Source organism: Labeo rohita, chromosome 1 (genome assembly GCF_022985175.1).
Source record: "Labeo rohita strain BAU-BD-2019 chromosome 1, IGBB_LRoh.1.0, whole genome shotgun sequence".
Classification (NCBI taxonomy): domain Eukaryota; kingdom Metazoa; phylum Chordata; class Actinopteri; order Cypriniformes; family Cyprinidae; genus Labeo; species Labeo rohita.
This window is the reverse complement of record NC_066869.1, coordinates 42,347,443-42,369,238: the sequence shown is the minus strand read 5'-3', so window position 1 is coordinate 42,369,238 and position 21,796 is coordinate 42,347,443. Positions and strand designations below refer to the sequence as shown.

At 33.1% G+C, this 21,796-nt stretch overlaps 1 protein-coding gene across 1 annotated transcript in view; it reads right to left on the bottom strand.

Annotated features, from left to right (window-relative positions):
- The window catches only part of mad1l1 (mitotic arrest deficient 1 like 1), a 73,032-nt gene that overhangs the window by 20,364 nt on the left and 30,872 nt on the right, over positions 1 to 21,796 (bottom strand). The window contains exons 14-18 of the mRNA XM_051113590.1: positions 20,977 to 21,033; positions 20,608 to 20,699; positions 19,414 to 19,504; positions 14,133 to 14,337; positions 9,362 to 9,552 (exon numbers count right to left, since the gene is read on the bottom strand). Coding sequence (XP_050969547.1) covers positions 9,362 to 9,552; positions 14,133 to 14,337; positions 19,414 to 19,504; positions 20,608 to 20,699; positions 20,977 to 21,033 — 636 coding nt within the window. The remainder of the gene's footprint in view (positions 1 to 9,361; positions 9,553 to 14,132; positions 14,338 to 19,413; positions 19,505 to 20,607; positions 20,700 to 20,976; positions 21,034 to 21,796) is intronic.

The following is a 21,796-nucleotide window of genomic DNA, read 5'->3' as shown; positions in this document are numbered from 1 at the left end:
ATTACTTTTCTTTCAGGCTAGCAAACAATAAAATAGTTGACAAAAAGAAATGCAGTACACAACATTACATAGGCCTAGCTTATTATAACCACTGTGCACTGTAATAATAAATATGATTATCTGTAAAATGAACCAATTACATAAACTCGTGAAAATGCACTTATTAGGATTAAAAAAAGTTCCCGTTTCTTTTTGTGTCCCCTGCGAGCATTTCCTAACATCATGATTTGCAGTGACGGATGAAAACAACATAAAAAAAAACAACAACTCAGAATGGCATTAACATTAACTCTAATTAAAACTTTACTCACATCTGCTGAAACTATTATCCATGGTTAAATATGAAACTAATGAACAGAGAAACAGCAGTTGTCTCTGAAGTTTAACTTTAAGGCTCACTGATCTGAATTCAACTATGAAAAAAAGTTTTAAAGGCTTTGAACATAGTCATTTGTTTCTATGTTTTATAAAGCATTTCATGCATATTTCTTTGTCTGTTAATACTCGGCACTCAACGGCAACACGCTTCGACCTTAAAATTACTATCAATGTGTCACAACTGACAGATTACAACACATTAGAAAAGACCATAAAATCTTATTGGAGTGTTTGTGTGAGTGCTAGCATCTGAATGTCTGTGATTGTGTGTGTCTGTGTGTAACTCAAGGTTAACAAATATTGACAGTGAATTATCTTCAGCAGAAGGGTCGCAGGTGGCTTCAACAGGCCTAATTTCACAGGCTAAGACAAAACACACACACACATTCAGACTAGACCGTCTTATTCATTCGATTCCAGACTGCTAAAAAAATCTGAATTGTCTGCTATATTAAAAATTATATACCACAGTAACACAGTATTTTCTAAATCAAGTGCAAAATTTGTCTCAAGTTAAAGTAATGGATTAAATGCATATTTACATGTAAAAGTGAACAGAAACAGCTAACAGCCCTCATCGCTTTCACTGCTCTTAACATCAGAGTCTCGGTTAAAGACGACAGTCAGAGTTCTGGGATCTGATTCTCTCAACGTAATATAATTACACGCCTGCTCTTGTAGTTATTAATTTCCTGAAGAGGTGATTAGCAATTAGTTTCATTTAGGCAACTGAAAAGTCAGCGTGTTCTCTAAATATATGTAGCCTTCAGTGAATGTTCTCAACATTATTAGGGTGAAAGTGCCATGGACAAACTACTTATCTACTTGTGACAATCTCCATTAATGTTAAATTTGGGACACTTTCCAAATGTCAATTAACAGTATTGAAGAGTCAGGTAAACTGTGTTGCTTTTTGCTTATGTCATTATATTGGCAAGACAAAATATTCCAGGATGACTGCTATTAGCTGAAATAAAGTGTATTATAAGAAAGTGCATGCCAAAAATTCTGTAATAGTATTATATTTAGATGTTGAATGCCAAAATATGATTTGCTGAAATAAAATTAGAAATTATTACTTTATTAAAAGTAATATTAAAAAGTTTGTAATAAAAAAAACTTATATATAAAAATATATATATAATATTCTATTTTAATATACTTTAAAATACAATTTATTTCTGTGATACAAAGCTTAAAGCTTTAAAAAAATAAAATAAGTACATTTTAAATAGACTGTTCCCCTCTGAACACACCCACACTATATTATATTATATTTTTCATTATATTTTAATATACTTTAAAATACAATTTATTCCTGTGATGCAAAGCTGTAATTAGTAAGTACAACATAAGTCTTTAAATAGACTATTCCCCTCTGAACACACACACACTATATATTATATTATATTATATTATATTATTTGTTTTTATTATATTTTAATATACTTTAAAATACAATTTATTTCTGTGATGCAAAGTTGTAATTTAAAAAATAAAATAAAACAAAACAAAATAAAATAAAATAAGTACAACATTTTAAATAGACGATTCCCCTCTGAACACACACACACACACACACACACTATATTATATTACATTATATTAAATTATATTATATTATATTTTAATATACTTTAAAATACAATCTATTCCTGTGATGCAAAGCTAAATTTTCAGCATCATTACTCCAGTTTTATCTAGTCTCTATACACCACCATTCAAAGGGTCAAACCTAATTAAAAGTAAAGACTTATGAAAGATTTCTGTTTTTAATAAATTATTTCTTTTTAACTTTTTATTAAATCAAAGAATCCTGAAAAAGGCATCACAGTTTCCAAAATAATTCCAACACTGATTTTCTGAAGGATCATGTGACACTGAACACTGGAGTAATGATGCTGAAAATTCATTTTTCCAGATTTGATCACAGAAATTATATTTTTAAGTATATTAAAACAGAAAACTATTATTTTGAATTACAATAATATTTCATTATTTTACTGTTCTGTCCTGTATTTTTGATCAAATAAAGGTAGCCTTGATGAGCATATGAAACTTATGTCAAAGGGTGACAAGTGTAAAAAGACATTAGAATAAAAATATACACAAATGATGAAATACAATTAACACAATCCCATTCCAAAGTGTTATTTTGAAACGCATTATACATATTTTATTGTACTACCCAGAGAATTGTTTGATATTCAGTACATTTACATTCAATACAATTTTTTTTTATGCTTCCAGTGGCATAAACCAATTTAAGTAAAATACTGTAGCCAGCGAATCATCGGAGATGCAAGCAAATTGTCATTAACATATGCTTCCTCGATCAGTATTTTAACTGTGGTGAAAACTGTTACAGATAAATCTTTGATAGGTAAGACGACGAAAAAACATTAACCTACTGAAGCGCTGAAAAATCCAGTTAATTCCACATTATCCGTCGCATTTTGGCACCCTATTTTGCATGTAATAACATCTGGAAGTGCTGCTATATCATGCAAAAACGGATTGCATTTCAGTCTCGGTTCTCCAGGTTGTTAGAAGTAATCTTTTTTTCATACAGCCACAAAGTGCAGACTAATTTACATATTCCTAACATTTGGAGTAATGTCGCACATTTTTCTGTGTGGAATGCATCTCTGCACCCCTACTTCTTCAACTAGACGGACAGTGTTATAGAAAGACACTTTATCCATCCCCAGGGGGACATTCAGTACACCCAGGCATACTGTGACAAAGAGAAGGACACCGGATATTGAGTCGCATATTCACCACCATCATTTAAAGCATGAGTGCAAAAGCTGAGTCATCACAGAGTTTGATGAAAAGTGCTTATGCGAATATCATATCAATTATTGATGTCATGACACGCTGGCTAGGATTCTTTAAACTACTTTTAAACAGAACAGCTGTGGACTCTGTATTTAGTGATAAACAGGCTGCAGCATGCAGACACAAACTAAACTTGGCAATTTAACAATTTCATTTTGTGTACATAAATTGCATAAATGTTCTTACTATTTAAATTCATTTTAAAATTAATAATAATTTGGGAGTTTTTCCCCCCTCAGGAAATATTGATGATTAATTAGCATATCGTTATCAATTTTGCATTTGAATAATTCACTTTCCATTCAACTAACAACTCTAGAAGAAACCAAAACGGTTACTTTTTAAAGGTGCTGACTAAAAGCTCAAAAGATATTCCATTTTTATTAAAATGTTATTTATTGCTTGAAACAAATATAATTCTGCAATTCTGCATTTCCTCATTTTCAGGTGAAAGAATTTCATAAGTCAGACCAGTTCTGAGGAAAATAAACACACACACACACACACACACACACACACGCATACACACACACAAATATAAATATAATGCACTTGATTACAAAGTGTTTTAGTGTCAAAACAGAAAGCCTGTTATAAATGTGTGGTGCATCTGTGTCACTAATAAATAAACTATAAAACACTTTCCACCAAAAATGGTGGAAGGGCAAAAGCATGACCTACGATTCCTCTGAGCCAAACAATGACGTAAGTGACAAGGTTTCTGCATAACCTGCCAACAAATAAACATGCTGCATTACAGTCTTTGTTCTATGAGTTTAAGATCACATTTTAGCAAATTACTTTACATATTAAGGTGTCTGCATAAAGATTTTGAATCACTTTTGATGTAACAATTAGAAAATGTGTTATACATACACTGAAGTCTCTCATCAAGGCTGTATTTTTTTATTTGATCAAAAATACAGAAAAATTCCAAAATGTTATTACAATATAAAATAATGGTTTCTGTTTTAATATACTTTAAAATATAATTTATTTCTGTGATGCAAAGCTGAATTTTCATCAGCCATTACTCCAGTCTTAAGTCACATGATCCTTCAGAAATCATTCTAATATGCTGGTTGTTTATTAGAATTATCCATGTTGGCAACAGTTGTGAGGCCAAATACTTTTTTTGGAACCTGTGATACTTTTTTCAGGATTCTTTGATATATAAAAAGAACAGCATTTATTCAAAATAGAAATCTTTTCTAACAATATACACCTTTACCAATTTAACACATCCTTGCTGAACAAAAGTATTATTTCTTTAAAAAAAAAGAAAGAATAAAAATCTACTGACCCCAAACTTTTGAACAGTAGTTTGTATTGTTCTTTTTAACTTTTTATTCATTCAAGAATCCTAAACAAACAAAAAGTATCATAGGTTCCAACAAAATATTAAGCAGTATAACTGTTTCCAGCAATGATAATAAATCAGCATATTAAAATGATTTCTGAAGGATCATGTGACACTGAAGACTGGAGTAATGAAGCTGAAAATTCAGCTTTGATCACAGAAATAAATTTGATTTTAGTGTATGTTAAAATAGAAAAATGCTATTTTACACTGTAATAATATTTCACAATATTACAATCTCTTCTGTATTTTTGATCAAATAAATGCATTAAAAAGCACAAGAAACTTATTTAAAAAAAAAACTTAAAACTTTTGAGCTGTGTTTTTGCCATCTAGTTTTGTTAAACTTAACAAATCATTATTTCACCCCAGAACCTCTTTTCTACAACAGTTCCAGACTGGAAACCAGCTTTGGCACCAAACAGTTGAAAAGACACTAGAGAGGATTAATTGAGATTGAATGCACCGAAGCGTTGCAGCCTTGATCTAATGTTAGAAACTGACAGTTAAGGGATTGACTTCAAAACAGCAAATATCTAATCTCCAATTTAACACTGAACAAATGTTTTTTGCTTTTTAACATTTAGGAACCTCATGTAAATGTGTTGTCAACTTTTAGAAGCGCTGAAAGCTAGACTAACCCAAAACGAGGAAGATATTTAATGACTTTGACAGATTCCCAAAAGAATTTTCAGGACAATGAGTCGTATTTTGGCAAATAAGAGGGGAGAAAAGTCTGTGTCGCTCATTATCTTTCCTCCTTCTCACACAGAAATGGAGAAGAATTTCAAAGCAGTCCTTTGATTCTTTGGGGATCAAATCACAATATAACTAAAGCACTGCTCTAGTGCACTCGTCTAACATTAGGGGGAAAAAAACAACACTTTAGAAAAAAAAAGACCAGGATTTCAATCATTTATCTTCAAGTGCCCATGCTTTAAAAAAATCCAATGGCTAGTATAGTCAGAGAAAAAGAGAATAATGAACCATCTTTTCTAAACACGGTGCACATAATGTTAACTCTGATCAAATATCATTTTTGAGAAGACTATGGCATTTCAAGGGTCTTTAAAGGTTGTAAAATTCTCACCACTTAACTACCCATTACAGTTTGCCAAACAAATTACTATAACTTCCCAGATAAATTGTTTTTTCCTTAACTGGTTTCAACTGAAAACATATTAATGTTCTCTAGTAAGTCAATAAAAAGTAACAAGTGCCTTAAACGTGATGTGTATAATTTGTGCATCACTTTGTGCAAAGTGCCACAGTGTTTACATACTTCAGGGAAATCAACTTACAAATGGCTTGCTTAAATTAACAGTTGTCCATTCACATTAAATTGGGATAGAAGTAGTATTTTACACAAATTGAGCATCTAAAAACTGATACGCTTCACCTTTAATAAAAGCAATCAAACACATTGCACTTCTCTTGTGAGCTGGCTTTTACATCCCCCCCCCAAAAAATAAAAAATAAAAAATGTAGTAGCTTTAATCTTACAAATACATCAATCACTATTGCTATCTTTTCACTTACCATTTCTTTTCAGTTTTTAGTCAGTTTAGCACATGCAGTTCAATACACATTTACACAGAGGGAACTACTTGAGTGCTTCAGAGGAGTCAAACTTGTCAATTTAAGTTCCTTCGGATATTCTTGACTGACATTTAAATCCACTATTTTAAATGCATTTAGTTTTTAAGTCCTTTCTAGGGCTGAGCACCTGCCTACACACCATTTCAAACACTAGTATTTACTTGCAATGAAGAAACAAACAAATGAAATCATCATGGCTACATAAACAGAATGCGAAAAAGAGCAAAAAATATTTCCTTAGCACATACATAATGAGTATTATTAAATCACCCCAACACACCTAGACATACACACAAACGTGAGTAAATGCTAACACTCACACAGCAATAATAACAGCAGAATGCAGACGCACTGAAGCTTTACTGCAGCTCTAATTAAACAGCCTGAGGAAAGTACCGATCAAATAACAAAAACTTAAATCCAATTATTGGACTGTGTGTGCATGTGTGTGTCTATAAGGGATTACTGAACATTTCTCCAGCCCACAAAAAAAGAGCATTAATTAAGAAAGATAAATTACATTTGCAGGTACACCATTGTAAGAGCATGCGGTTTCACACTAAATATGCATCTTGCATCAGATATACTGCATTAATAACACTTTGTTTATCATATACAGGCCTGTCCAAAATAAGAACGAAGGTCTTCTCATTCGCATTAAAAGAAGGATGATTACCATCTTAAATCAAGTGGATGCACAATAATGTGCAAACTGTATGGTGAAAAGCAAAACTATTGTTCACTGAACAGTATAAAAACCTAATGAACATGGAATACTAACTTCCCCCCAGTGAAATTTGATGATTCCCAATACAGTTTTGATGCCACCGTAAAAAGTAATATACTACTAAACAAGCTACAATAAACAATACTTCTACAGAATTTATTGGTTTATGTTCATTTTTGCATATTCACATTCTATAAACTAACATTAGGTGATGTGTTATGAATAAACAATAGTATATTTAGAAATTAACATTAACCTAGATTAATAAAAGCTGTAAAAACAAACAAACAAACAAACAAACAAACAAACAAACAAACAGTGAACTAATTTAACCTTTTTGTAAAGCAACACAAATGTTTGCTCACCAATGGATCCTCTGCAGTGAATGGGTGCCGTCAGAATGAGAGTTTAAGCAGCTGATAAAAACATCACAATCCACGATTCTTGTCAATCAATTTATGCCTTTTTAAGGCATAAATAAACAAATAAAAAAATCTGCACAGATCAAGCACTGTTTACAGTGGAAGCCCGTTTCCACCACTGAATACTTTTTTTTTTTTTTTTTTTTTTTAAGTTATTGCGACTTCTCATAATTCTGACTTTTTTTTCCTCAGAATTGCACGAGACAAACTTGTGAGATATAAAATTCTGAGAAATAAAGTGATAATTGCGTGATATAAACTCGCAACTGCGAGCTAAAAAGTCAGAATATGAGATATAAAGTCGCAATTCTGGGAAATAAAGTCAGAAATGCGTGATATAAACTGGCAATTGTGAGTTAAGTCAGAATTGTGAGATATAAACTCAATTCAGTGAACATTTCATCTTTTTTTCTCCTCAGAACTGTACTTTATAACTCGCAATTGCGAGTTTGTATCTTATAAGTCTGAGAAAAAAAAGTCTGAATTGCGACATACAAACTTGCAATTACGAGAAAAAAAAGTCAGAATTGCAATTCTGACTTTATTTCTCGCAATTGTGAGTTCATATAGATAAAAAGTCGCAATTACCTTTTTTATTTTTTTATTCAGTGGCGGAACGGACTTCCATAGTTTACAAATGACAACAGCCTAAAAAAATTTAAACAAATATGTTTGTGGATCTTGATGTAAGAGGACTTTAGGATTATGTATTTTCACATCACAAGACATTAACTGATGGACTATAATGGATTATTGTGCTGTTTTCATCAGCTGTTTTGACTCTCATTCTGATGGCACCCATTCACTGCAGTGGATCCATTGGTGAGCAAGTGATGTAATGCTAAATGTCTCTAAATTACTCAGAAACAAACTCATCTATATCTTGGATGGCCTGAGAGAAAGTAAACTTACAGCAAACTTTCATGTTTTGATAAACTATTCCTTTAAGTAAAAAAAATTAAATGTAGCCTAGAATTTTGAAGCAAACATTGTTTCAAGATTAAAGAATTCATTGAAGCAAAGAGTCAGTAATATAAAATAAAAATAAAAGCCATTTATACATGCAACAAGAAACAAAAGTGCACTGCAAAGTAAAGAACAAGGGTGTATTTCAAGGCATTATGAAAACACTCATTTGATTTACCCTAACATACTGTGCAACCGGTCTACAAGTGTTACCTGAACTGGGCTCATCTATAAAAATTCAAAACACTCCAATCTTACTTAATCAGCTGAAAGTATACAGTAAAGGCACATCTCAGGGGCTGACACGCATCATACTAGAGCACTTGTTAGCAGAACAAGTGTACTCACAGCAATTTCCCTGATTAAGAGTTACTCTAGGTCACTGTTTTTCTTTACTTCTTGCTGTTAAACTAAAAATGCCAATTTCCTATATTGCAGGAACGCCTTCATCTGCACCCACCTCAGCAAACGCAGTCAACTGACTGAAGAGGATGTGACCTCCTGTGGAGACTCAGATGGCACCTGAGGCTGGAGGAGCTGCTGAGCTGGTTCACATGAGGTTAAACACAACAGCAGTTCTTCAGATGCCTGACCTCAGCCTTGGGTTTTAAAGTCCCTCTTTCGATTTTCACGCTTCTCAGAATTGAGAGTCAAACAACAAACCACCAACTGTGGGTACGAAGCTTCAGGCTCTTAACTATTGCATTTCTTTCTTTTCTGAAACCCCTATAGCTCTGCCAAAGCAGCTCTTCAAAGTCATTCAAAATCCCATTGATGTTAATGTCATTGTTTTATAATTGAACAAAAACCAGCATAATGCCTTTGATTGCTGGAATGTTTTATCTATAACATCTGCTCGCTGCAGACAGAACACTAAAATAATCAAGTGACCATAAAATCAACACATTCAAACTAACTGCAAAACTACAACAGAGATTCAATGAAGTTTTATGTTCCTTCTGTACTTTCTACTTTTCTTTTAGTTTGTAATTGTACATTTCCCATTCACTTCATTCTCGTAAACGGCATGGGTTATGCAGTTACAAAAACGTCTGTATATGAACTTACCTTAAACAGTAATGAATCCTCCATATGCTCAGCATACACAGAAGTGAGCCGGTACTGGTTCTCCACAGTGATGTCGATCTGGTACCCAGTAAGTACATAACATGCAGTACGGAACTCTTGAATCTTCTTTTGAAACACTTCCTTCAAGCGTTGGTTCTTCAGTTCTGCACTTTCCATCTGCTTACGCAAGTCTACAGAACACATAAAATGCATTTAGGCACAACCAGAACAACATTTAAATAATATATATAATATGGTCTGAAGGAGAGCAGCAGTTTAAGTAATTAAAAACATGCAATTTTAAAATTACACAGAAAATGTTGAGGTCAGACAATATGTGCAAATGCCTAATTTTAAGATTCTTTAACTGAAAGAACAGCACAGAATTTGAAACATCATCTATTCACCATTTGTGCACTACATTCAATGTCTTTCAAATAAGCTTTGGGCGAGAAACAGACTGAAATTTAAGTTGCTATTAATGGTAAACTTCCTTTCCATTAAGCTGAACTCAATGTGGATTAGTTTGCTTCATGAATAAACGATTCAGACTGTTTTTCTCAAATGGCACAATTGAATCTTTGAAGAGACTGAACTCGAAAGATTTGTTCATTAATCAGACATTAGTACTTCTCTCAAAAGCAACTGCACTGAAAAACTCTGACTCAGGGAGGTTATAATGATGTGAAATGATGTGAAAGTGAATAAATGACGACAGTATAATTTCATTTTTGAGTAATACAACCAGACAACAATGTTGATTTAGTCAAAATATGAAAAAGACCAAAAGCAAAATGTTCTAAATAAAACATTAAATCTAGGGCTGGGGTTTAACCCAAATTTCACAATTCAATTATTCTGCACAAGCTTGCGATTAGATTTGATTCCAATTTCGATTCAATTCAATACTGATTATTTTTTATATATATCAGGTACAGTACATCACAAATCTTCTCAAAGAAAGAAAATCTCTCAACTTATGCTGTAAAATATACATTAGAGTCAGTTGGCACTACATTATAATAATACTGAAGGTTAAAATTAGCTAATTTGTATAAAAACACTTAGATTACAGTGCTTTCATATGAAGTTCATTTACTAAAATAGATAATGTCCTAATTTTCAAAAATGTTTTTTTATTGTACATTCCAATTAATCTCAATCAAACTGCAGTTGGGTTATTTTGATATAAAGTAAAAACAACTAAAAAATACAGCTAACACAAAATAATAAAAAAATTTATTAATCAGTTTTTGCAAATGAACTCTTCATATATTAAAGTTGTATTACTTTAAATTATATTATTATTATTATTATTATTATTATTATTTCAACTCCTATTTATTTTTTGAGTTTCTTGAGTTTTCTAGTTTTTTTTTTTTTTTAAATATAAATAATATAAAAGGTGGCTGATTTATTCAAACTTTAAATATTGAAGATCAGTAAAAATGATCATGAATGTTATATGGTGCATATATTTAGCAAAATGCTCCTCTCTAGAGTTCATTTTTCTATCTGACTAACGAGTTTAACGAATGCTTTTTCATGAGGTAAACATGACGTTACATGACGTCTTTCTGCGGCTGAAACACTGAGCGAGACAGGATGCAGAGTTCTGTTGTGAAAGTTGTACTCTTTCTTTTAACAGGTCTTCGGATGTTCATTCATGTTTATTTTAAGCTGTAACTATAAAGAGGAGGAGACGGTCACTTCACGTGCCTCAAATCATGATCTGAGGTGCTACAGTGATCTGTCACTCCACATTAAACAGTGCCAAAACAGTATTTATTGTTTAAATATTGTAATAAAATGGACAGAATTTGACAACTGAGACTTTGTTTCATATCAAAGATAACAAAATTACACAATTACACAAAGATAACTGGATGGGAGGTGTGCTACAATGTTCAGCTAATTAACTGAAAACAGACTAGACTAATCGATTCTTGGGTTTAAGAATCAATATCATTTCGTAAAAATGAGAATCGATTCAAATCGAGAAACTGATTTTCAAAACGTGAATCTCATGGCAAACTAATTTTTGTTCTGTGAAAGTCATTGGAACACTTTAGCTCCAACTCTTAGTTTCATACATCTGGAGATTGCCGCCATTTACTGCCGTATATCAACTTTTAATCAAAAAGCACTTCCAATCTAGCAATATAATAACTTTAATTTTGATTCTGTCAAATCAAATTAGCCCAGTAAACAAAAAAAGAGAAAAAAAGGCACCAATCCCATCAAGGTCTTATTCAAAGTATTCATTTAAATATTTAATATTCAGAACACTGCAAAATTGACCATTAACATTAGCCACAAAGCCAACTGTATCTTATAGCTTCAATATAAGGCTTTTGTATGTACAACAGAAGCCTCAACAGCAGTTTTAATTCTCTCAAGGGGCTTCATGAAAATTTGATTACGAACAATAAAAGTTCTGCAGGAAAGAGAGATAAGTGTTCTGCTACTGTCTACTGTAATTGCACACTGAAACTTTTGTGGTTTAACTGCACTGTTCTAGTCATCATCACATAACTGAATGAACTGATGTGCTGAATGCTAGAAGAGTCGGCCTTTTGTTCAGTTGTCCTTTTCCTTGAACCATTCATCAGGATCACTTTTAATTATATATCATGTTAATGTCTCTCCTTCTTTGCCTCCGCTGGAAGCTTTTTAAAATTGTTATCACTTTGTTCGTTTTCCGTACAGACAGTAGGATAAAAATTACACACTGAACTCTCAACACAATCACCTTTAATATAAGCTGCAATTAAAAAGTGCTGTATGTGGCCCTCATCTACATGAGTACACTTACAATTACCATGTCATGAACTTTACTAAAGCTGCATGAAAGTTGCATGGACTGTGTTGAGAGATGATGGCCTGTCAGGAGGGGAGTAGTTTATCCTGAGGAGGTCAGGTTCGTATGTGCTTCACAGACTTACTTAATGATTTTAATCTCTTTTGAATTTCATAGCACTTTTTCTCATATAACTTTGGTAAAAATGATGGAGCAAAATTTCTACCACTTTTTATTATCTAACCCAGGGGAACAATTAAGAAATCTACTTTTGTATGGATCGGGATATTTATAGGATGTTTGACAACCACACAAAGTTACCAGATTTTTTTGTGTGTGTGTGCGTGTGTGTGTGTGTGCACTACATAGACATTCCTACATTTTTAATTGTGGCTTAAGTGTCTAAATACATTCTGGGGCCACTGCTTATCCAACATTTGCAATATTAGAGATGGCATAACCAATCCTTGTCGCCTAAAGCTAGCACACAAAAAGAAAATATGGATACACAATCTTCTCAGTGCTACAAATGAGCACAAATTAAACACTCTTAAGCTCTGAACATGTGTTAAAAACAGGGCCTACAATGAATATCAGTAACGGTAAATATTACACACACTTTGCAAGCAAGTTATTTAGCGTTAAATATGCCATGCAAAAAAAAAAAAAAAAGTTTGTTTCGAGTTCCAGAATTGTTCTAATCTCTGTAAATAATTTATCAATAAATAAAAAATTAAAAGCAAATTTCCTCTATAAAAGAGTTTGAGATTCTGCGTTAGCAAACAAACCCAAAAAATCTGTTTATATGTGAGAGCTTGTGCTTAGCATTTGTAAAGACAACAAAGCCCCAGAAATCACATTCATCCACTCAATTTGAACTAGATTTGTGCAAACACATGAGCTTGTAATCAAACACTTGAGATGGGAGAAAATGAAAATGAAGGAGGAACAGTGAACACCAAAAAAAAAAAAAAAAAAAAAAGTAAGACAACAGCAGCGGCCAATTTAAAATCAGACCTCTGGGTGTTTGTTTACTCATGGGTCTGAGTCCTAATTAGAGTCTTGCCTCCTTCCAAACTCATTCAAACTAATAGCCAAAAAGAAAGAGAGAGAGAGACAGACAGAGAGAGCATGAATGAAGCAAATAAACGAGTCCCACAGAAATATGGATCGTCAGCACACTCCACTTGAGTCCAATTAAACATTTAGCCCTGGCTATATATATATATATATATATATATATATATAATATATAATATATTATATATATATATATATATATATATATATATATATATACAGATATAGATATAGATATAGATATATAGATAGATACAGATAGATATAGATAAAGATAAATAAATATAATGTCTAAATCATCATGAATGCAGAATGTGAAATTAGGAAGATTGTCCCACAATCCTTGTGTTGTCATATCCGACTCCACATGTGGCAAATCCATTTGCTATCAATCTAAACTGGTCAAGCCACATCAATTTATCCAGATTACAAAATTGTATTTAATTCTGATGAGGATCCAAATGTAAACTTAAATTGAGAATTTATTTAAACTGCATTTTGGAAGTTCAAACTCGTGGGCACCATAGAAGTCCACTATATGGAGAACATTCCTGAAGTGTTTACCTCAAAAAACAATTTCTTTACGACTGAAGAAAGAAAGACAAACATCTTGGAAGACAAGGGGGTGAGTAAATTATCTGTAATTTTTGTTCTGGAAGTGAACTTCTCCTTTAAGACCATAAAAAGCTTGCTTTCATCCAGCTTAAAATCACGACAATTTTTCATTCTTTTGACATCCCTGAGAATTTACTGGAAACCTGATATAAACTTCTGGTGATAAACTGGACATTAAAAAAACAACAATGCCATTAAATACAGAAAGTGGGTTGTTTCTCTTCCGTACTATTAAAACTTCTTCTTCACATACACTTGTGTAAAAAGGGTATTTACCCAGTATTTCCTGTGAAGGTGGGATGATGAGGGTGGTGTCGTCTGTTGCCATGCCACCACTCGCCTCAATTTTCCGGAGTCTCTCCCTCAAGCGCTGACACTCCACCCGCAGCTGTTCCACCTCTTCAGCACGCTGCTGCTTTGCGATGCTGGTGGGGTTCATTTGGAAGTGGATCACCTTTGTTTTCACAGGGTCATAATCTCCCTAATACATGGAAAAGAGAGTCCAATAAAAAAATAAATAACAATAACAAGTACACATTTTATTAAAGCATAGAGGAATGAGTTTACAATCTTAAAATCTTTTTTCAAATCTTTTGATTTGATTCGTCAGAACAAAAGAGTACAGACAATAAGCCTGAATGCACAGAAATTACTTTTTTTTATTATTTTGACATGTGAAAACACTGTAATTGTTGACTCTTGCAGACTTTGATCAAAGACATTAACATTAAAATAAAAGTGACAAATAAAGAAAAAGAAATTAAACTGAAAATAAATCAAAGTCTGTAAACATGCTGTTTTTCTAAAATCCAATCTAAAAATCAATGCCTTTGTATTGTATTTTGATTACATAAGTACACAAATTCAAATAAAAAAAAAAAAAAAAAAAAAAAATTATGACAGTGAAAACATTTTTCATTAGAACTTAAGAACGAAAAGATGTTAAGAGAGTCAGAAAATTTGGTACAAATTTTTTTTTAAATAAGAATGAGTTTGCACTTTTTTTGGGGGGATATTGTATTTAATTTCTCCAAATAACAAAAGAGTGCAGACAAGACACCTCAACATGAAGCCAATTACCATTCCTTTTAATCATTTTAGCATGTAAAACCATTGTAATTGGTGAAAAATAACAGAAGGTTAATTAAAAATGTAAAAATTAACATTCAAATAAAAGTGAAAAAGACTAAATGAAAGAAGCCTGGAAACATAACATGCTTTCGGTAATCCTTAAAGCTCATCCAATCTGAAAACCAGTGCCTTTGAATTGCATTTGCTTTCATAAGCATCCAAATTCTTCAACCAAATGAAAAAAAAACAGGCTCTCTACATTATAAAAGTGAAAATTTATCCAAATCCAAATGGAAACAAACAAACAAACTGAAAATAAGTTTAAGTGAGAGACATAACTAAGGTGGGTCCAATGGCTCATATGTTGAAAATAAGTTTCACGAAAGCAAACCAGTTAACACTAAAGGTTAAAATGAAGTCCAATTTCATCTAAAGGCTCTTATGCCGTAAAAATACATTTATCCGAATTACCCTCCAAACAAAAGGACCAAAGAAGTGATAGTTCATCCCTGTCTGAAACGAAAGGCTTTATCTTGTGGAACGATTCTTCATTTGGGTGTAAAACTTCAGGGGTTTAAAAGCCATTACTGAGCCTTCTGGTGAATTAAGGGCCCCATCAAAGAATAATGCCTCGATCTGAACATCTCATTACTGAGCAAATTACATCACCCTGAGCTGAAGACAGAGAGGCAGAGAAGAGGAATAGAGACTGAGGGGTAAGGGGGAGATGACATAACTGCGGAACAGAAGGCAATGAAAGAACAGAAACAACTAGAATTTCTAAAAATTAAAGATTAAGCTTTTGTTAAAGTGTTACATAATAAGCTAGGGAAGGAGGACACGAACAAACTCACACATGCTAAAAAGTCATGACTAAAGAATTTTTTTTTGGAAAGCATTATAAATAAACCTAATTGAAACAAACTTGGTTAAAAATACATTGGCATCAAGGATTGCAAAATTTAATTACTACTAGTATCGAGACAACCTAATAGTATGTACTGCTGACAAGTCCAAGCATACATCTCTCTGACCTTTAAGATGAATGTAATACAGCTTGAATCATGAATGAATCATCGACAACAATAATTAAACAACATGGAAAAACATTAAAGGTTAGTCCTTGGACCAAAAATAGACCCTTTTCAAACTGACAAGTGTTGAGTGGGTGGGTATTATTAACTATGCGTGAAGTCCCTTATTTTTACTGCGACACTTGAAGCGTCAGATAATGGATAGAAGGAGAGGTCTATAAATATTAGAGGCAAAGTCTAAGCACATTAAGAAGACTGAGTGATTGAGAGAGCAGGATGAAATGAGTGACGCAGCTCTTGAATTCCAGACTTTTCCGTTTGTTTTGGGCTGGCACCAGTGTTGAGGTCTAATGGAGCATGTCTGACTGCATTTCAGCCCACTGATCGCATCATTGAGTCAGGAAGTGAAAAGGAAGGATAAATGGATGGGAGTCCACTGATAAATATAGCAGCGCCACAGAAATGACAGAAAAATGACGTGGCCTTACATTTTCCCATTACGTCACTGACTGCAATGCTTAAATTTAGCCAATTTTGCCCTTTACCATATAGACTGTGACAACAATGCTGGAATTTTAAAGGGATCGTTCACCCAAAAATTAATATTCTGCCAATAATTGTGTACCTTCATGTCATTCCAAACCTGTAAGACCTTCATGTATCTTAGGAACCCAAATTAAGATATTTAAGAAATCTTGGAGCTTTCGGACCCTGCATAGACGGCAACGCAACTATGATTGCGCAAATCATTCGTGATCCAGCTTCACCTACAGCAGAAGTGAAGTATAAGGGTTTTTCTTTAATGAATCTCTGCAATCACCTTTCCTAATAACATGCTAGTTAGCAAGTTTAGTGGCTAAATGTGGCTAAAGTATACAGGCTCGTCACTCCACAGAGAGAAGAGAGGGGCGGGGCGAGCAGAGCTTATTAACATTTAAAGCAGCCTCGACCAGAACAGGATGATTTTTGCAGAGCTGATTTTGGCAAGGTAAAAAGTTTGTTGTTTTACACAACCATTGAGAGTTTTTAACCAAAATATATTATAGACTTTTTATTAAGACCCTAAAGAATCATATCAACTTGTGGAAAATGGGCATCCGGTGACCCCTTTAAGAGATTTGCCAACAGAACAATCCCAGCCGAGGAAGAAGGGTCTTTTCTAGCAAAACGATCGGTTATCGGTTCATGACAATTAGGGTATGTCGAAAAACTCCAATCGTATTTTCTCCCTTAACTTCAAAAATCATTTCAAAATCATCCTACATCGCTGCAGAAGTTCGACCCAGTCTTTGCCAAGTGAACATGTAAAGAAGATCAAACACCCTTAACAAAAAAGGTAAAACAGCGATATAGGACGATTTTGAAGTTGAGGGAGAACATGAGATGGGAGTTTTTCGACATACCCTAACTGTCATAAACCAGAAAAAACAGTCCAGGCAGAGTAAGACGAGACGAGCATCTGACATTAAAAAGTATTTAAATTGTATTATTTTTATGAAAATAACCAATCGTTACGCTAGATAAGACCCTTCTTTCTCGGCTGGGATCGTTTAAAAATGCATTTGGAATCATTTGAAGCCACACTTAAACTGCATTTTGGAAGTTCAAAATCGGGGCACCATATCAGTCCATTATATGGAGAAAAATCCTGAAATGTTTTCCTCAGAAAACAATTTCTTTACAACTGAAGAAAGAAAGACATGAACATCTTGGGGGGTGAGTACATTATATGTGAATCTGTGTTTTGGAAGTGGACTTCTCCTTTATGTTTCTAATAAAAATAAAATAAATCAAATGTATTTATTTTACTGGATTATCCAAAAACACGTATTTAAGGATAAGTCACAATATTCTATTGTAACACGACAAGTTATTTTATATTGCTGTAAAGATTTTAGACATAACCCCACCCCTAGTATATAAATATAGTATTCCAATACGCAAACACATACCTAAACAACATAAATATTTAAACCCCAGGACTTATAGTCTGAGTTTTCTCTAAGTGCCTCTGCATTATTTATTGACTAACAGAAATAAATAAAAACACCACTGTGCTATTATTAAACTAATATCTTTAAAAGCATATTAAAAGCTGGCAATCCCCAGCATGCCCAGAGTAATTTTCTACAGTACATGTGCCACCACTGGGTAAAATCATATTATATGTGAAGAGCCTTCAAAACTCCTTCAAAACTATAAGAACCAGTGTTCAGGATTTACTTCAAGCACACTTATATCAGGATGATTATTATTTTTTGTTTTTTTTGTTTTGTTTTGTTTTTCTTTCTTCCACCTATAAGTGGAAACACCAAGTTGATAGAAGGAAAGAGAAAAACAGTACTTGGGTGGTAATTGACTGAAGGAAAAAGATGGAAAAAGGGTTTTCAATTATTTGAAGAGGACTTGTAAGTGTGAAGATTGGCAGGCAAACACAATATGGTCTCAAGTGCTGATTTAGAAGAAACACATATACCTGAGTTACTGTGGAAACCAGATGCAACACAAGTGTTGCTGTGCATTCATAAAAACAAACACACAGCTAGTCTTAAATGGAGTCTATTTCACATTCGTTTTTAGCACTGTGTCCCAAAATGGCATTTGCCAAGGATAATTTGCCAATTAACAATTAGACCAGCAATGAACCCATGTTGGTTTAAGGAACAGAGGGAGTTTGATTTGACTGTACCTTTGGGAAAAAAATAAATACATAAATAAAAATTAACTATAATGATAATACAAATCCAAGTGATTTAGTTATTACTTAAGTCTCTGGAATACTTGATTCTGATTGGTCAATCATGGCATTTGAACATGAAATATTTATGAGCAATGACCACAGAGAAATCAATCTCATACTGCAGTGTTCATGTCTTGTATCACACGTTACATTAAAATGTTAATTAAAAAGTTACAATTGCTGACTTGCTATTATGCAATTTTGCCTAATTGTGAGGTAAATCATAGCACACCCTTTAGCCTGTATCAGGCAGATCAGATTATTAACCATCAGGCTATCATCATCCACCACTGAAGCCATTAGCCAAGCTTAGAGGTGAAATGTGTAATTCCTTTCAATGTTGAAATACCTTCTATCTCCGTTAAACAGAGACTAGAGCCCCATGATTATGATAAATGATAATTGTGGATTATTTCCCAGTTCGGCGTGAGCTCACTGACCGTCTGCGTACAGGGTTATGGAGTCCTTTTATAAGCAATGAAGCTGTTAAACAGCACAGGCAAACTGTCAAAGCACCTGAAACAACAACCCACAACCCTCTCTGAACTTCCTATCACTAGAAATGGCCAAAGATCACATATTCAATTAATAACGAAGGTTGCTGCTGATTGTTTTTACAATTAATCTTCATATTATTTTCATTATTATTTGTGTGCTCCTACTGTAAACATGTTTTAGGTACTAGAGATCTAGCACAAAATAAAAAGTATACCTGGAGGTTATGTCTCTCGAGTCTCATCTCCAGATTGTTGTTTTGCTCTTCCAGCCGCTGACGTTCTGCCTCCAATTCCTCAATCTTCTGCCTGAAAAAAAAACAAACACATACACGTATAGATATACAATGTTATCGAGCCCATGAATAATGAAAACCAGTCAAAAATTTACATCTCAAAATATTCAACATCTGTTTTTCAGAAAACAATAGAGAGAAACAGCCATAACAACAGTAATAATGTTCCACCACAAAAAGAAATGAAGGTAAACACAACAGGTTGTGAAGTTTGATAATAGAGCCGGGTTTAAAATTTGGAGACCAACGCAGTCATTAATTATTCATTAATTCATTTACATTATCTTGTTAATTCTGAATTTTCTGTTGTAAAATTAACTACCTAACATTTAAGTGCACTTCACTGTTGTAATCAAATGAATGCGTGACAATTCGTAAGCAAAAGGACATACCACATACTAAAGGTTTCAGAAATTACTGTTAATTTTTAATATTCACCTTTCACTCAAATGTATGTGCCTGTAAAATAACTTTTATGCAGTAAGACCTTTTTGAACTGTTCTTGAATATCTTTATAACGTATAATTTCTCAGAAAGTAATTTAGTAATTTAAAAGCACTGAACAGCATTCAGGTTGGTTTAGTTTTGGTTTTGAAGATTACCATGTGGGGTCTTGGGCTTGTATTCAATACAACAAATATTCAATTAAGGTGTAAACAGCTTAGTGAAATGGTTCCAGGAGTGATTAAATGAAATTCTATAGAGAATAATTACAGGATCAAAAAGAAAGAGAAAAAAGGAGAAAGTAGGCACTGAATGAAAGCTCACTTTTCAAGCAAGGCCACAAAAGCTAATGTAGTATAATCACATTTCCATAGTAATTAGGCAATGCAACAGGCCATGAAGAAAACCACAGACTTCAGTTTCACTCAGTCTAAAGCCCCGTTCACAATGCCAGCAACTTACAGTGACAAACTGGCATGAACATTTCAATGAGAGCTGACTATTTCCAGCATCATGTGTGCTAGTGACTGCATGTTGGTTATCTATGGAAGCCTCTATGTAAAAATCACACAATCACGCAATGCATAAAAATCACATATACAGCTTCCGTAATGATTAGATAAGACATACATGACAAGCACGATTTAATTTAATTTCTCACATATCTGTTACCTGAGAGAGCTGACTTCCTCTGCTGTTGCTAAGGTGTTTTTTTCAGCATTAGACACCTGCTGCTCTTTCAGTGCCTCGAGTTCAGCAGTCACCTGAGCAAATGATCAAAAAAACCCAAAAAAAAAACACGATCAGCACTGTATGTCAAAAACAGTAATTTACTAAAATTTAAATCCCAGCAAATGAAACACCTGCAGCCTAGCTGCAATGCTCTATCTGTCTAACATCTTGACTTCTGGCTTATGTGGTTCTTGATTTCTTGCATGCATTATATCACAAAGTTTAATCAATTATTTATGATCGGAACAGTAGCTGACATAATCGTATAAATGCCAAAAGGAAGTTCCCACGGTGATGAATGTGACTTACCATCTGAGCTTGTAATTTGAAGGTCCCTGCCTCCTCCTGGGCTTTAGACAGTTGAGTCTATCAGAGTGAAACAGATTATTCCCATAAAAACAAGAACTAAGACAGTAAAGCATAAAGTCCTTGATTACAAAGTCAGGAGTGCTATCAATGTCAAGAAAGCTATCTGGATGCAACTTCCAGACAGACCAGTCTGCATGAGCAGAGCTCTAGAATTTTTATAACACCAGCACACAGTGTTATGTTTTTATAACACAGTATAACTTGATTAATATATATCCTAGTGAAAAACAAATATGCAAAAATATATTTAAAATACATTTATTTTGTGAAGAGTATACTACAAATACATTTACATATAATGTACTTAATAAAAATACCCTGCAATTGTACTTTTAGTATACTAGACTGGTATATTTAAAGTCTGCTAAATTGGAACAACTAATGTTTAAATTAAACTTAATGCACTTTAATTGTGGGGAAGTAGTGCTGAAGTCCAACTAAAGATATACTTAAGTATACTTGATTGTCCTAAAGTGGAACTATTGCAAGTATACTTCAGGTACACTTTAAATATTTTGCATTTAAAGACTGATATTATTTAAAGATCACACAATCCTCATCAATAGTGACATTAAAAATATATTTTAGGCTTAATATAAAGAAATGTGCTTTGTGCACAAGTAGTACTCCAAATAAAGTTTAATTACAACTTTTTCTTATTTTTATATAATATACTAAATAAATGCATTTTAAATCTCTTACCTTTTTTACTATATATATCAGACAAAAGCATCTAAGTTTATATATATATGCAGATGTA